The sequence below is a fragment of the Sciurus carolinensis genome, chromosome 15 (genome assembly GCF_902686445.1).
Source record: "Sciurus carolinensis chromosome 15, mSciCar1.2, whole genome shotgun sequence".
Taxonomy (NCBI): Eukaryota; Metazoa; Chordata; class Mammalia; order Rodentia; family Sciuridae; genus Sciurus; species Sciurus carolinensis.
Genome location: NC_062227.1, coordinates 79,311,971 through 79,329,624, shown reverse-complemented (window position 1 = coordinate 79,329,624; position 17,654 = coordinate 79,311,971). Strand labels below are relative to the sequence as shown.

At 51.5% G+C, this 17,654-nt stretch overlaps 1 protein-coding gene across 2 annotated transcripts in view; it reads right to left on the bottom strand.

Annotated features, from left to right (window-relative positions):
- Positions 1 to 534: 534 nt before the first annotated feature.
- Positions 535 to 17,654, bottom strand: part of Tshz1 (teashirt zinc finger homeobox 1) — a 73,554-nt gene continuing 56,434 nt past the window's right edge. For both annotated transcript variants that reach the window (XM_047526271.1, XM_047526270.1), the window contains one exon: positions 535 to 4,711. In XM_047526271.1, coding sequence (XP_047382227.1) covers positions 1,524 to 3,968 — 2,445 coding nt within the window. In that variant the 5' untranslated portion in view covers positions 3,969 to 4,711 and the 3' untranslated portion in view covers positions 535 to 1,523. The remainder of the gene's footprint in view (positions 4,712 to 17,654) is intronic.

Here is a 17,654-nt window from a genome sequence, read left to right as displayed (position 1 = left end):
TACTTATCATCTGAATGAAGCATGTCGACACACAAATCATGAAATGATGATTCTGAATAGAATTTGTGTTGGTTGATTGCATAAGCAATACCTCTTGTTGCTGAAATAGCATCTCAAAGGCAAAATAATGACGACATGACAATTCGTGTAAATCAAGAACTGCGTGTGGGTTTATTTTACATTTGAGAAAACAGTGGATTTAATTGTGTGAACCAAAATGTACTGTACAATATTAATGACAGAACATCAAAATGTATAATTAATAGTGCAGTGCTCGCTTGGTTTTATTTATTTATTTTTGTCTGATAGTTCCTCTGAGTACATGCATCGGGGAAGACGCAGGTGCCAGGAAGATTTCTCTGTTTAGATCAAGCTGCAGGAACTAAATTTTATTCAAAAATTGTGGTTTTACATTATATACACAGAAATTTAATATAAAATGACAATATAAAAAGTTAAAAGAGAAAGCATACAGCCAGAAGGTACAAAGAAAGTTGAATAGATTAAAATGATAGGATATGTAACATACAGGAGTTTTTAAGCTGATGCTGGCAATTTACAAGGAAAGGACTTCAACATTTGCCCCATTTTTTTTTTTTTCATTTACCAATGCAGCACGCTATAGAAAGGTCAGCTTGTACCAAAGCTTACATTTGTAAATAACTATAAACCGCAGTATTTTACAGGAAAAAAGAAATAGCATTTTTACACATTTTTAAATAATAGCTTGCATACTTTTTTTACTTTTTTTCTTTCTTTTTTTTTTTCTTTTTTTCTTTCTTTTTTTTTTTTTTTTTTTTTCCCAAAGTGTCACTTTCAGCATCTGGAGGGTTTGGGCATAGTGGCGACTGGGGTTGCTCTTGCTGCTTGTGGTTTTTGTTTTAAACGTGTAGAGTCATGGCCTCCTTGCCCCGTGAGTCCTCAACAGCTTTCTGCCTTCCAATGGCTGCATGCATGTTTCCCTCGCAAACCAGTCCTGCATATAAAAGCTCATTTTTTAATTATTAAATAAGTTTTGTGTCTGACACAGCTTTTGATCTGAATGAAATGCCTTTAAGCCTTTTTTTCTTTCTTTCCATTTTTTTTTTTTTTTGAGTGAAAGGCACAGAGATGCAATTATATCCTCAAAGGGTTAAATTTGACACCACCAGGTTCTATGACCTTTATTGTCATGGCAACTTTGTAATTTTAGGATGTCTTTTTATCATTGCTATTTGTGTCTTTCTTTACTGCTAAATAATGTCTCTGAATAGTGTGCCCCACTATTTCCTACAAAAGATAGCTTAACATCAAGAACAGATGTTGAAAATAAAGGTCAGACTTTGACTCACGGAAAAAGAAAAATAACATGCACAGATCAGACAAAGAGCATATAAATATAACTACAAAATATGTGTAAGAAAAACCAAGGTCCAGAGAGGCAGTCCAGCAACAAAGGAAAGACTGATTTCAGCGGCTCAGGCCAGGCCTAGTGCAGTACGGCGTTTAGTGCAATGTTCTGCGGTCACTTGCATACCTGGAGGCTACTGTTTCTCCAACTCAGTCACGTAGATCAGGTGGTCCTCTGGTGACTTGCCGTGCGTCTTACTAAGGTGCAGTTTGACTGCGTGCTTGCTCGCAAAAGTCCGGTTGCAGAGCTTGCACTGGAATGTGGAGCCCAGGTCTTCCTCGGCAGCCCCCAGTGGGCCCAGAGTCTTGTTTGCGAGGACTTTGGAGACGTTCTGCTGCTCTTGAATCTGACTGAGTGGCAGCTTGGAGAGGTCCTTCAGGCTGAAGCCCAAGTGCGTCTCCAGGTGGCTGATGTAGGTGGAAGCAGTTCTGAACTGAGAGGCACAATCGTTGCAAAAAAAAACAGGATGCCCTGTGTCGAGGTTCTTGAGGAATTTAGTTCCCCCTGTCCTCCTCAGCTGGTACTTCACATTGGCCAGCCAGTGGCTGATGGTGGTCATGGAGAGACCAGTGAACTTGGAGATGTGCACCCGCTCCTGAGGGCCCAGGTCCGACATGATGTACTTGCCCTCTGGAGTCTCCCGCAGGCTGGAGGCAAACTGAGCCTGCAGGATGAGCAGGTGCTGGGGGTTCCAGTTGGACTGGCGCCCCTTCCTCTTGTGAACAGGCGACAGCTCGTCCAGCGCCTCCTCGAAGCTGCTGCCGTCTGCGTCGGACTTCTCCGACACCGTGGAGGGCGTGGAGGACTTGGGTGTGAGACGACCAGTGAGGTTCTTCACCATGTCCGAGATATCCATGAGGGCACTCTCCCGCAGAGGCGACGACTCCGAGTCGGCCACGCCGGAGACCAGGGGCTTGTTCTTGGACTTGGTCAGGTCAATGGGCTGGTCGCTGTTCTCGTAGTAGTAGCGGTCGATGGTGCTGGTCTGCTTCGCCGGGGTGGTGGGGTAGACGGGCTTGTCCAGCATGCTGTGGCTGATCTTGTACAACATGGCCAGCGGGTCCAGAGAGGGGCTCACGGGCTTGGACACCTTGCCCAGGTGGGTATTCATGATGGACTGCAAAGCGCTCAGTGGGTTGATGAAGGAAGGTTCCGGCGAGTGGTCTGTGATGATCCCCAGGTTGTTGCAGCCGTTGGTGACCTTGGCTTTGAGAGGTTCCGTGCCATTTGGGGTGTGCACCTCCACCGGGCCTTCCTTCTTGGCCTTCCCAGGCTCGGCATCCGGGCCCTTCTTCGGTGGCTTGCCACCACTTTCCTCTGACTTAGGAAAGTCTTTGTTCTCCTTTGCCAGGGGGGACGCGGCCTTGGAGGGGGAGCTCTTCTCCTTCTCCATGGGCCTCTCCTCCTTCTTGACGCTGACCTTGCCGGTGACCTTCTCCACCAGTTCCTCCATGGCCGACACGTTGCTCCTGTGCGGCGGGGGCGTGAGGCTCCCAGGGGAGTGCAGGAGCGCGGTGCTGTGCTCGGAGGGCAGCGGCTTCACGCTGCCCGCGTAGGACGGCTGCACCTGCGCGCTGTGCACCGCGGCCTGCAGCGGCTTCACGGTGCCCGGGAGCTGGTAGGCGGCGTGGATGCTTGGGTAGCCGCCCCACGAGGGCGCGCCATTCTGCGCCTTGCTGATGGCGGTGGACACTGTGTTCTCGAGGGACTTGAGAATGTCCACGCCGCCCTTGGGGCTGTCGTCCAGGTCCTCCTCACGCAGGTACTGGTAGAGGGCCGTGGGCTCGAACTTCTCGGTGGCATCCTCGCTCTCCTCCTTGATCTTCTTGTCCACATCACCTGCCGCAGGTGCCTTCTCCTTCTCCGGCTCTTTCTTCTCTTCCGAGGCGGCGGACCCTGCGGGGGAGTCCGGCTGCTTCTTGATGCTGGAGGCCGGCAGGCGGGTGTGGGTGGTAGGGGGCAGGGGTATGGACTGGATCTTCTCTTCCACCACGGGGTCCAGAACCAGTTGCTTGCCTTTCTTGGAGGCTGAGGTCGTCACCTTCAAAAAGTGTCCGGTGACCATCATGTGGGCGGTGAGCTGCTGCAAGGTGTCGTGGGAGCTGCCGCACTCCATGCACTTGAGGATCTGCGCTTTGCGGGCCTCAAACTGCCACGTGTAACTAGCACCGTTCTGGTAGCCATAGCGGTTATTGGGGGTGACGTAGGGGTTTGCAGTTTTCTGGTCCTTAGCCGACTCGCCCAGGGCGGCCTCTGTGGCCATGCCCGCAGGCTCTGGGGAACAGGGGGACGCCAGGTCCTGAAGTGCTCGCTTTTTGGTAGAAGGGACCAGTTTGGTGATGGCTGGCACTGGCTCCTTCAGAGGCACTTTCTGGTAATGCTTTGTTTTGATCATGTGGACACTGAGGTCCTGTAAGGACTCGAAGGAGTGTCCGCAGTACATGCACTTCAGCACCTTCTGTGCGTCCTCCTTGCCCTCCATCTCCATCAGGGAGCGCTTCCTGGGCTTGGACCACCGCTTGGCCTTCTCGGAGTCCTTGTCCCTGTTGTCATCACGGTAGTGGCCTGTCTCGTTCATGTGCACCGTCAGTTCCACCAGCGTGTCGTAGGCGGCACTGCAGTCTTTGCACCGAAATTTGCTGGCTCCAGTGAACACGGAGCCGTACAGTTTGTTGTTCTGGCGGTAAAGCTGCACGGTGCTGAACAGGCTGGGCTCCGGGAGCAGCCCGTAGGACGGCGTCTGCTGCAGGGTCTTGGCCAGGGCGGCCTGGTGCCAGTCATAGCCCGAGCCGCTGCTGTTACTGGTGGTGCTGCTGTGGCTGGTGCTGGTGCTGCAGCTGGTGCTGGCCGTGCTGGCCGTGGTGCTGGCCGTGCTGGCGGGGGGCGTGGGGGTGGGGGTGGAGCTCTCCTTCTGGCCGGCATCGCTGTTGCTGGTGGTCGAACTGGACTTCTTTAAATCCAAAGCTAGGCTAGACCAGCAGGACTCCGAGAACAAGTTGGCATACACGGCTTTGATCTGGGCCAAGCTGTCCTGGGGGTACGAGATGCTGTCCGGACACTGTGGATCCTCCTTCTCTTCTTTGGAGGAAGAACTTTTGAAAGGGGCTAGCTGGTCACTGTTCTCGCTGAAGGGGGACCCGTAGCCAGCTTCCTGATTGGTCGCAGTGCTGACGGGGGAGTTCTGGTAGCTCTGGGCCTCCTTGATTCCTGTCTCTTCATCACACGCGAACTCGCCCTCCTGGATGTCCAAAGACAGCCCACCATCCTCCGCGGGCTCCCCATCTATTTCTGCTGCCTTCAACTCTTCCTCGGGAACATAAGCTAGGAGAGAAAAATGAGGTGCAGTTAGAAGGCGTACATCATCTTCAAGGACGTGGCCTCCCCAGCAGTTAGGTGATCTTTAAAAAGATGTTTTTCAGCAAGGCTCCCAGGCTACAAGGCCACCCCAGCTCTGCATCTTCCTACTTTGCCACGATGTGGCAGGAATTAGGTTTCACGAAAACTGTCCCCACTGGAGTGCACACTGGCTCAACAGCAGCCTAACCTGTGGGCCAGCATTGCCAGAGTGGCAGAGGGAGCCAGGTGGGAGGGCAGGAGCTGGCCATATCCCCCAGGAATCCTCCTGCAGGCCTCTCTCCCCAAGACCCGCAAGGCCCCTTGTGACTTCTATGAGGCAAGTACTTGGAAGCAGTCATAAGGCGAACCTGCCTATCAATATTTTGGGCAAGATTTCACAGGCAATAATATATGGTTTCCATAAATAAAAATACTCCTGCCACAAATACTACCTGCAACAAAATTACTCTGTCTCCACCAAAAAGAACAACACACATCACCACTCTCCTGTGTGGATGCAGCACAATGCCCTCTATGTGGGGTGCCAGGCCAGTGCCGGTGCCGGTGCCGACAGCCAGGAGGACTGGAAGGTGTACGGTGTTAGACAAAACCTTGATTTTTACTGCAGGTCAATTTAGATACCTAGTATGTCACATATCTCGCTAATTCTCAAGGGGGGAAGCACTGCATGCATCACCTCCTAAACTTACTTGACCAATGTACTTCTTTTTAAAAAACAAACAAACAAACAAAAAACAACCTGGGGAATTTTGGGTTAAGATATTTTCCAAAAAGCCCCTATTAAAATGCACAGATATGTCCTGAGACGGGTGTCTCATTAAATATAATCATTCATTATCACGTTATCAGAGCCAGTTCCTAAGGGAATGTGGCAAAGAGCACGGGCATTTGAAGGGAGGGTGATGTGCAGGACAGAGAGCATCCTGTGCCCCAAGGGGGGACGCCAAGGGCAGGCAGGGGCACTGGAAGGCATCTGCCAGTGCAAATGGAGGGCTCTGGATTTTGGAGCAGCAAGTACTCATGGCACATGTAGGATTACCTGCGTGCTCGTGAGCCCGTGCGCGTGCATGCACACACGCAGAGAGAAACTGAGTCAGTCACATGGTCAGCTCAGGCCCTTCAGACACCTGACACACTGTGGTTCTGCACACAGCCAGCCCACCTCTGCACGAACAGCCTGAGCACGCGTTCACAAGTTCATGGCCGAACACGCACAGCAGTCCATTGACAGGCCCAGGAAGTCCAGTTCCCATTAATACTGCACTGCTTGCATCAGAAATAATCAATAGTGCAAGACCTGGGTCTTTAACTGTGGCATCAACTTCTGGGCAACACTACGGTGACTCTGCAGCCCTCTTACAAAGAGAGGCTTGCAGAACGCAAAGGTGTTGCTAAGTTCACCACGTTTTCACTTTGCTCATGATGACTGAAGGTTCAGGATGGTCCTGTTCTGAGGTTCCCGATTTGGACCCTCAGCCCAGAGATCCTACTTGATGACCACTGCTCAGGCCTGTCCCGTCAAGCAAGCTAGCCAGGGCCACTCTGGTTGAGCTCTGGCCCACCTCCTCTGAGGGTTCTGTGAGGACACTGAAGGCTGTAGGGTGTCCTGGGCAGGACCGAGCTCGTCTGAGCCTGGAAGGCACCAGGGCCCACAGTGTTGGCAGGACTCTGAGCATGCGTCACAGGAGCACACTCGAGCAGCAGGCCAGAGGCACATCCGTACATGAGGGCAGCGATAAGAAACAGCCTCGTAGATTGAGTCCAACCATCTGTGAAAGGAAACTTCATGCCTAGCAACTAATTTAAATGGAACATTCTGTTGCACAAACTTAGCTCCAGTAGGGGAGGCCTATCATTGCTGGTCCATTACTCTCTGTGCCTCCACCCCTGGGTCACTGTGGCCTTCAGGCTATGCATCAGACTACACCAAGGTGTGTCTTGGTCTCTGCAGCAGGAAACCAATCAGTGTTTTCTGAATAAAACAGTATCCCCAATATCCACAGGGGATGTATTTCAAGACCCCCAGCAGATGCCTGAAACCACAAATAGTCCAAACTCTGTATCTACTATATTTTCCTATAGAAACATATGATAAAGTTTAAATTATAAATTAGGCATGGTAGGAGATTTATAGAAAGTAATAACACAATAGAGCAATCACTGTATTAAGTAAAATAAGGGTTACTCAGCACAAGCACTGTGATGCCACAACAGCTGATGTGATAACTGAGACCACTAAGTGGTTGATGGAAGGGTAGTATATAAAGTATGGATAAAATGGACAAAGGGATGATTCACATCCCAGACTCTACAGAGCAGGATGGTGTGAGTTTTCATCACACTAACTGGAAAACATGCAATTTAAAATGTATGCATTGTTTATTTCTGGAATTTTTCAATTAATATTTTCATACTGTAGGTGACCAAAGGTTACCACAGATGAGGAAGGATTGCTGTAAATGACTTTGTATGGGTCAGCTCGGGCATGTCAAAATTCCACAGACTGGGTGGCCGCACAAAAATTTACTTCCCACATTCTAGAAGTCCAAGGTCAAGGTCCAATAGGGTTAATTTTCTGGCACAGCCTCTCCTCCTGGCTTATAGATTGCCCCTTGATCCCAGAGGCCTGTCCTCCAGGTGATGGTAAAGAGCTCCCTCTCCTTCCTTTGAAGGCCTGCTGTGGATTCTGTTCACTGTTATGGATTCTATGACTGGGTTCTCAACCTACAGCCTCACTTTACTTCAACAATGTTCCAAAGCCCCTATCCCAAATGCAGGCAGCCCATGAGGAGGTAGAGCCTGGACATGTGGACTTGGGGGACATGATTCACTGCACAGGGGGTTTTCGTCTACACTGAAAGCAGACATGGGAACCCTGCTGTGCCTTCAGGCCTTGCTCAGCATCGGCCAAGCCACACCCTCTCTGGGGACACAGGAGCACACACGAGATGGGGTGATGGGTCGAAAGCCAGGATCTGGGACATCATGCAGTCGACGTAGGTGGCTTCATCCCACCCTGCTCCTCTCACATTTCCTGCTCTGCTCCTGTCCCAGTGGGACTGGGGTCATTCAGATCATGACCCATTCCAGGTCCAACCTCCTGAGGTAGTGCAGCTTCCCTGGAGGCTCCTACCTTGAGCTAATATCCATCTTAGTGGCCATTTCACAACCTCGGCACAACAGATATACGGAACTGGGGCCATCGGCCAGAACCACACTCAACAGGAGGCCTCCTAAGTGGGCGTTCTTCAACAAGCCACACCCTCACTCAGATGCCATGTCTGCCATCTGCACTCCATGGAGCTGACACGGAAAAGAGGTGCCATCGATCCCTGTGCTCCTGAGCTATGCCCTGGACTGTGACAGTGCCGGCAGCAGGGGCATCTTCAGGAGGGAGGGAGCCCAGCATGGTCCCTGGTGAAGGCCAGCTCTGCTGGCTGGGCGACTCTCTGCCCAAGCTTGGCCTGCTCTCCTGCCAGATGTCCCTGTCCTGTCTGGAGGTGGTTTCTGCTCCTTCTGCCTTGCTACACTCTTGGGAGTGGCACAGGACCTCAGGCAGCATCCCCATCTGCCCTCCCTGGCCCTGTGCCTCCTGGTTCTGTGTTCTCGTGGCCATTCCTGCTGCATCCGGCTCTGCAGCAGTAACCTCCACAAGCTGCCTGCCTATCGCACCAAAGCCCGCCTCACCCCTGCAAACCTGCCAAACGCCAGCCGCCTGCGCAGCCTCAGCCATGGCACCTGAGCCACCAGCGTCTGACAAAGGCAAGGAGCATCACTGTTCCCACACAGGTGAGCAAGGAGCCCTCCAGTCAGTCATGCACACGGAACACCCTCCGCCGCCTGCCAGCTCTCTCCCTGGTGAGCGGCCCTCATTCAGCGCTGCAGCATCACCAAGAACAGGTGGTGCACGAGCGAGCGCACCGCCTGAGGCCCCGCCTCCAGCCGCACCCAGCCCCGCCCCTGCCCACTGGAACTCACGGTTGTTGTGACAGCCTCCTCCCACGCCCCGTCCCCAGCACTCCTCCAGGCTGCCCCACATCTGCCTCCCAGTTTCAGTCCCTGTCCACCATGTCCAGCCCCTGTCCCCAGGCCTTCCTGTCCATCTGGCCATGGCAGCCCATCTCCCTAGGGGAACACTGAGTGGCCCCTTGTCTGCCTGGTGGAAACCACCCTCCCTCAAGGGGAAGCTCAGTTGTCATCTTCTTCATGGCTCACAGTACTCCCGCACAGGATCGCCTTTCTCTGCAGGAGCAAGGTGTTCCCCTGTCTGTCTTTCCTCAACCTGGGACTCCTGCACTCACCAAACACTGAGTGTGGCCCCGTGCTACCCTGGGGCTGAACCCTCGCTGCACTTCACTATCACCAAAATGCCCACATTGCAACCCCGCGGCTGAGAAGCACCCGACTTCCGCCAATTTACACAGAAAACAAATAAGGGAAACATGAGCTGAGCTCAGGTCCCCTGACCCCAGTGGCACCTTTCCCTTCCTGCCACCAGTCCTGAGCTATCTTCCTTCGCCTCCTTAAGCATCAAGTGCTGAGAAGACATGGAGAAATGAACGAACTCGTGACCCAAATTTGTTCTGTATGAGTATTTAGAGGACTGCTAAGTGCCAGACATGGTGTTATAAATAAAAGAATCTCAGAAAAGAGTAAAAGGAGAGAATTTAAAATCTGACCTCTGACCCAATAATTTTATTTTTGGAAGTATAATCTAAGAAGATAATATGAAGTACAGAAAAAAGCTTTATGTGCAAAGACATCCTTTACAGTATTAGACCATGTAAAACTGGCCAGAGTCTGAATCTTCAACAGTAGAGACAGCGAATGAGTTAGAGCCGCCATAGGAGGCAATGTCACTCAAACATTCAGGAGTGCTCTAATGACACGAGCAGAGTCATTAAGGGGGAGGGGCGGAAGACAGTTGTAGAGGCAGGTCAATGGGAATGTCCTTCTCATAGAACGTCAACAGTGGTTTCCTCCAGATAATGAAGATACGGGTTATTTTCTGTTTAGTGAAGTGCCTCTTGAGAAATATGTGCACTTCCAAAATCTTCAGTGTTTTCAGTTTGACAGACACAGGTTGGTCACTGCACAGGGCTTCTAGAATGACTCAGCCACAGAAACCTGCTTGGGCACCAGGAGCCACGGCCACCAGAAGGACCTGTGAGCAGAGAACACCTGGCTGCAGCAGTGACGACAGGGAGTTCTCCTTGCTACTTCTATTTTTTTTTTTAATGTTGAAAAGTCAAGGGGACCGACTGGGGCAGGCAGGGACACAGATGATGCTCAGCGGCTGCTTGCAAGTCCTCCACACGCTGCTGCCTGTGTGCCTCCCACGCCAGCCCCTGATTCCACGTCCACCCAGGTGTCCCTTGGGAGGCGTATGTGGCCTCAAAGACAGTGAGAAGTGGTAAGGCCTTACCATGTGGTCACTGGCCTGGGTCCGCAGCTACCAAGGCCACCTACTCCAGCCCTCACCTTCTGCACCCGGCAGCAGCTGGACTTTCGCACACTCTTCGGGTTACTTGATCCTGGGCTGCTCTGCTTCAGCTATTTACCATCTTACAGTATCCTCTGAGCTTGTCACGTCCACTCTTTAACTGGCTGAAGAATCTACAAGCCACGTGAGGAAGCACAGATTCACAAGGAGCAGCTGAGGGGCTTCTGTCCTCCAGACCACACCCCTGGACACTGTGACCATGGGCCTGAAGCTGCCCTTCGGACCCCGAGCAGCAGCCACCCACCATCCCCCTGGAAGTGCATCCCCTACCTCGCTCATGGACGCATCCCTGACCACACTGCTAATCTGTACTGTGGGCCTGCAGCCAAAGGGCAGGTCAAGTCACCTATTACTCTGAGGCTCTCCTGACCACAGAAGGACACAAACAGTGGGCAGCCACAGCTGGGTACAAAGGGTTCAACAGCCCCACAGAGAAAGGAGCAGGAGGGAATGCCATGGAATGTTCTGGACTGACTCTATGGGTGTCCACCAACTTGCCTTGCCCTTCCACCCTCCATTCCAAGACCCTTGAAGGAGTGCCTTAGTTCCAAGGTCCCAGTAATAATAACAAGACAATAATTACATCCAGAGCACCCACCCCAGCACTCCTAACCAGCGCCCGACAGCGCAGTTGGCCTCCTGGTCTTCTAATGCTCTGCCTCACACCTCGGCAGCTGAGTGGCCTTCCTTAGCTCAGCCAGCAGGCAGCAGGGCTGGGCTTCCCAGCGGCTCTGCCCTTCAGACCCCTTCCTTCTAAAACAGTACACCACTGTGCAGCTCTGTCCCCAGGGCCACCCAGAGGGCCCCCGCCCTTCCAAAAGTGGGCGACAAGGGTCTGGTATCCCAGGACCAGAACCCCTTGGAAGAACCCAGAGCCAGCGGGGTTTCATTTCAAGAGTTTACGCCTGGGGAGAACAAGAAGGTTGGTGTCACAGGACAAGAGCTGTAAGGATGGCAATCTCCAGCACAAACCCCAGGGTCTGAACACAGGAGCGCCGGAATGTGCGGTGTCCCTGTCCATGTCAGGGAGGAATGGGCCACGGACTTCAGGAGACAAGCCCCTACCAGCCTACACTGTCACACACAAGCAGGCCCTTCAGCAACCTGGGCATAGGGCTGACCCAGGAAGGGTGCTTCCCAGGCAGCCTGGACAGTGGTCAGGAGGAACAGGCGAGATGGATGCGCATCTGTCTGGACAGGCCTAGGCAAATGTAGCTGCCACTGTGGTTCCCTATGTGAGGACCGACCCCCATTAGCAGCAGGACATGAGGGGAGGGACACAGAAGGCACAGGCTTGAGGTTGGGGCCCCAGGAACCAAGGCCCAGTACTGTGGATAGGAAGGGCCCACAGGCCCTCAAACCCCTCAGGCCTCCATGTCCCCAGCCGCCCATGGCAATGAGGGTGACTGTAGGGGTTGTAAGAGTATTCAAGGAGATGACAGAATCACGGTCCTCACAAAGCCCAGCTCAGCTTATCTGCTACTATGGCCTGAAGGTTGCACCCCAGAATTCATATGAGAGGGCACCAGGAGGTGATCAGGTCAAGAGGGTGGAGTCCCTGAGGGTGGGGTTGGTGCAGAGAACCAACATGCACCTTCCACGTGTGGACACAGGGAGAGGGGCTTCTGCAGGCCAGGGAGCAGCCTCATCAGACACCAGGTCTCAAGACCTCAGTCTGGAACTTGAACAAGAGTGTGGTCTGTGCACAGATGTGCTATCTGCCCCACCACAGGGCTGACCCAGCTTAGCCTCCTGCCACTGCAGCCACTGTGAACCCCATTAGGCAGGAACAATAGGAACTGGACAGCGATCCTCCCGTCCCTACGCAGGCCGACCATCAGGGCCCCTTCTCCCCTGCCTTTCAGCAGCTTCACTAACCCAGAGAAGGTCGGCCAAAGGCGGGAGGAAAGAAGGAGCAGCAGGGAACCCAGGCCAGGCAGCAGCTCTGTTCCTGGACGGCCTTGGCTGCAGGGAGGCAGCGCTGGCCGCAGGAAGGTGTGGGAACCTGGTTCGCTTACACTCTGCTTTCCTGATTAGCACGCATAATTGAGAGTTGGCTGTGAAATAGGAAAATGGATATTTAAAAGTGACAAATACAAAACGCAGGTCTTCAGTCTCTGCCTGGTGACTGCCTTACCGTAAATACCAAACTTGGCTATTGTATTGCCACCTGGTGAAACTATATAATCATACCAAATTACATGTTTATCTACATCAAACTATTTTTTAGACTGGCAAATGTGATACCCATGAGCAGATGGCCACTATATCAAAATACATTTACTCCAAGGGGCCAATTCACAAAAGGGGTTTGCGCACACCTAAGTGATGAATGTATGCCTTCGATTCACTGCAGAATCTTGCAAAACACACCTTCTCCCAAATTTATAATTGATCACTTGTAAAGTAACTCCACCTTCATCATGGAGAAAGCAGGTGGTTTTGATGAAAGTCAGAATATATCAGGAAAGAAAAATGCAGAGAAAGCAGATACAGGCAGACACGTGTCTTCTTAGCCAGGAAAGAACATAAAAGTGTGAGCAAGATAAATTAATTTACCACAGTTCTGAATTCTTGCAGGAGGGCTGCTACCCTGCAAAGCAAAGCTGAAAGGCTACTTCTGCTCTAAGGTGACAAGGACAAAAACTTTTCTATCACTTTGGCAAATTTTAGCTTCCTGATACCCATCATTGATGTTCTGGTTTGCTTGGGCATTTGATTTATAACACAACTATTTTTTTACCTGAGCCCCAGTAGAAACCATTTTTAAGAATTGCAGGGTACGTGAACAAAATGATCTCTGTTTTTTCCCCAATTCCAGTTTTAATTAGGAATCGGCAGGTAACTATCCAAAACTAAATTTACTCACTGCCCCAGAATTCAATTTCAAATTAAATGAGAAATAAGAAACCTCATTTCAAGACCCTTCTTGCTCTTCCCACCGCCTATCAGATGCTGATCTCCAGCCAGCTGCATGTTACAGCAATGCAAGGCACCAAGCAGGTGGCCACAGTGGAAAAGCTTCCCTGGTTTTCAGTGGTGTCAGGAAGAAAAAGAAAAGGAAAAATACATGAGAACCGTGGACAAGGGAAGGCGAAGTTCAAATGAAGGAAGCAAGGTGGACAGTAAGCAGCTCTCAGGCACCAAGCCCTCCTCTTCCTGCCCATCGCTGGCAAGCACACCCATCCCTAGCAGACACCTCTTGTTCTGCCAATGGAGTTGGTGCCCGCAAGACGTGCAAACCCAGTGCCACACACCAGGGAATGGCACGTCCTCGGCACTGCCCCCTCTGGAGAGGATAAACCCCATCCAGAAAAAGCAGGACGAGTCTGATCTTCGCATCCAGTCTTAGCAAGCTCAATCCACCCAAGGCACACGCTCAAGGTCGGATCATGATCCACCTCCTGAAACCAGGAAAGACTTTCCTCAGCAGGCAGGACTCACCTGGCGCAAGACCACTAGAAATGCGGACTTGTGCCGGAGCCACCTCTTCAGCCAGTGGAAACCAACGTGAAGAAATGGCCAGAACAAGCAGCACTCCGACTGCACGCCTAGCACTACGAAAGCCAGCAGCGCACCCACTGCTGCGGGCAGCCAGTCCCTGGCACCACTTCCTGGTGGCCCTCTACCGCAGCTCCATGCGAGTTCACTTCTAAAAGGTGAACTTCTGCAGGTCGCGGTTAAGGGTCTTGGAAGAGGAGAGCAAGAGGCAGAGGGAGGGACCGTTCAGTCCCCCAAGCCCGCCCAGGCTCAGGTCTCAGACACGAGTCTGCATTTTAAAATGGAGAAAACCAGACTCATAAGTGCTTAAGATAAAGAAAATAAAAGGGAATGCCGACCTTTGGTGATCAGAGTGCTGATATGAGCAGGTGACAAGGACACGGGCGGGTACCAGTAGAGACCAACTTTGAGCACCAAATTAAGGGACTTCTATCTTGAAACATGCTCAGGTCAGACAGATGCACACCGTCACCACTGGGATGGGCCAGGACCAGTCCCTCCCACTGACGGCTCCACACTTGAAATCAAACATGAGGTCACAAAGCAATGGATTTCCTTAAACCCCTTAAAACAATATTAGTGTCAAAAGTCACATCTACACTACCATGACAGAAAACACAGCTTTTATCAGAAAAATTAGGCTTATTTTTACTCTTATCAGTGAATGCTCATAATTGCTTTTCAAGATGCTTTTTTAGAAGAATTTTTTTACCTCAACAGAGACAGGAAGGGAAAGGCACATGAAAATGGACAAGTTTAGCTGGAATAATTCTTTCTCCTGACCCTTTGTTTTCCTTACACACTAAGACTTTCCAAAAGCCCTTTGTGTCATTACATGCTACAATGGTCCAGATACCTTTGGCTTGTAAGAGGATGCATGTCCTGGAACAGGTACAGTATGTGCAGAATCTTTATTTCCAGGGATGGAACTATGAGACCAAAATACTTCTCGAGGTGAATGAGCACAGTTGTTTAGCCTACACGATCGTTAAGCGAGAGGCCACTGGTTCCCAGAAGGAGAAGTCGCCGCCCTGGCATTTTCTCCATGAAAGGCCTCGCCTCACACCATCAGCACCCGCCACCCTGCCCGCATGGAAGTGTGATGAGTGAGCAAACTTGGAAGTGGAACTGCAGGATAAAATTCTTCTTTTACAATCACTTATAGAAATAAATGACATTTCTCCCATCAAATAAAACAAAGCCTCCAAATCATCATTTCTGCTATTTCTTTTGGTGTCAAAACAGCTTTGCCATCACTCCCCCGCCCTCGTGAGCCTCACGGGATGGTGCAGAGCCTGAGAGTGCCAACGGGCACAGTGTGTCCTGTGGGGGGAGGAGGGGCCACAGGCCACCTCACAGGCCAGGAGGAAGCCAACGGGAACCCAGGGCCGGACAGGCGCTGCCAGCCTCCTGAGCACCCAAGTGTGTGCACACATGTGTCAATGAGACATCTTAAAATGCGCAGACCCTTCCCCTCCCGAAAGGGTATGGGATGAGGGGATCTTATGATGAGGCTTCATTTTTTATCATTTAATATTTTTTGTCATAAAATGTGCCTTCTGGATGCCAATGTGTCCCTAAAGATGTGCTGTCATCCCCAGTAACATGAAATTCTGTGCATTCTAATGCGAGTGGACATAAGGCAACGTATACAGTCCCTGCTAGAGCTTAATATGACACCAACCATGTGTGCCCTGATGGTTTACAGGGTAAGCACACACATATTGTCTAAAAAAATATTTTCATCTCAAACTGTAACTATGTAATGAGGCACAAACATCATATCTTCCACAAGTTAGATAAAAACTCTATTCCTCAAATTGTAAATTGTTTTAAACATCTTTATTTCTTTAAAGAAAACAAGACTCGCTCTTGTCAACAGTCATTTTAAGGATGGTGAGAAGCGACGGCTGTATTTGTTTTCCAATGGCTAAATGTGCGAAGTTTCAAATTCCCTGAGTCTCAACATGGGCCCTAAGCAGTTAGGTGGGTACCCCAGCTACATCTTGACCCGCACCCCAATCATGCACAGATGCAGGAGTTGGCTGAGCCTGCACTCCCTCCCCGGCAGGTGCGTGTCCTGACACTGCCTCCTCATCACCATCTCACCTGGTGAGACCAACAGAGTGGGTGCTCTGCTCAGACAGCTCGGCGGCAGGAGGGACGGTGTCCCTGAACGTGCTGTGCTCTCCGCAAGGCAGGGCGGTCTGTCCTGAAAACCTTCCAGGTGCCAGCCAGTTACTCCTCACGTCCACTGACACAGCCGAGCAAGCACACACCCACGTCTGCTCCTGCAACGGCAAAACCCTCAACGAGAAGCGAAAGACACGCTTTCAGCAGGAGATGCGCAGCATGTGCCATGCTCCAAATTCCTGGACTTGGAATCGTTCGGATAGTGCCACTTAAAGTAACAGGCTAACTGATTTTTCCATTTGTAACTCATGTCGATATACAATACGGTCCAGTAGGAGAAAGATAGCGATACTAGAAAATATCAGGCATGAGCACACTGTTTTAGGGAGAAGCTGCACTGAACATTGACATACTTGAACCCGAGAGCTCTGGGCCACGTGGACTCACCGAGAACGCCCCTTGTTAGCAGGCCTGCTGTGGGCACTGCGAGGAATGTGCATAGGGCAGATGGTGACAACGGATTTGGTTCTGACTTGGAGATCTTTTTAAATAGCACTAGCAATTCACATGAAATGGCTCTTCTTCACATGAGCAACTTCAGGAAGTAAAGTGACTTTGGAGGCAAAAAGAAGGCCATTCTAAAAGGATTATTTATAATTACAAGGAAACCAGGAGAAGGAAGCCCTCCTCCCCCGTTACATCTCAGACAGGGTCCTCAGCCGGGGACAGGATCACCCTTGTGGTTTTCTCCAGCTGGAGATAACCCTGGCAGGCAGCCCATTAGAGCAAGGCAGAGACCCGGCCCGCCGCCCTTCCCCCAGCTCCCTTAGAAGGAGAAGAGCAGGTCATCAGTCACGTCTGCCGGCCGGCTGGCCGCAGCCCGGCTCCATCTCTGAGCTCCCTCGCTCTCCCTTCCATCTGATGAGCCATACATCCGCATTCTCATTAGGCTCCTGTCACCAAAGGGAGCGGGGTCCGTTGCCGCCCCCTCGGCTCTGTCGGGACGATCTCACTGGGATGTTCATTTCCATCCCTGCTGGCAACATGAGAATGGAAGTATTTAACCTGTTTCCATTACTTATACAAATCGCCATTACGGGGCAGGACAGATGTGAGACCGCGCCACGTAAGGGACTTCCCCGCACTCCTTCCAGGGAGCGCGGGGAGAAGGCAGGCGGCCGGACGCGTCATCCCAGATGCATTAACTCTGCACATCAGCCTTGCGCGCTCTTTCTTCCTGAAAATTCCCAGGCTGGTTGGACTCATTTAATTTGGAGAGAGAAACCTTTGTCAGTGGTAATGTTTTGATCAGGTGCTTCGACGGGGGGGAGGGGCAAGAAGAAAGCACAGGGGAAGAGGAAACCACCTTGTCGAAAATGCTCCCTTCCCAACACAAATGATGAAAGGGAAGTCGCACGGAGCTGCTGGTGCTCAAAGATGGCTGTCACTTCAGATAGGCACCGGCACAACTCACCCCGACAGGTGACACTTTGGTGAGCAAGATCCTGCTGCATTATTGAGCACACCAGGGATGGGGCTCAGGAAGACTCTTCAGCCTGGGGCACCTGAGAAGTGACTTCAGCAGGTGAATGGATTTCACTCCTCATTTGCATCCGTGAGTGAAGGAGAGGCAAAGTTTCCTGACTGCCGAGACAGAAGAAGGCGCTGAAGGCTGGTCCAGGTCTCAGTCCCCAGCTCCCTCGCCTCCTCCTTGGGCACCCAGAGCGGAGGGAGGAGTGACAAGGCGCACCTGGTGGATACGCGAGCCCA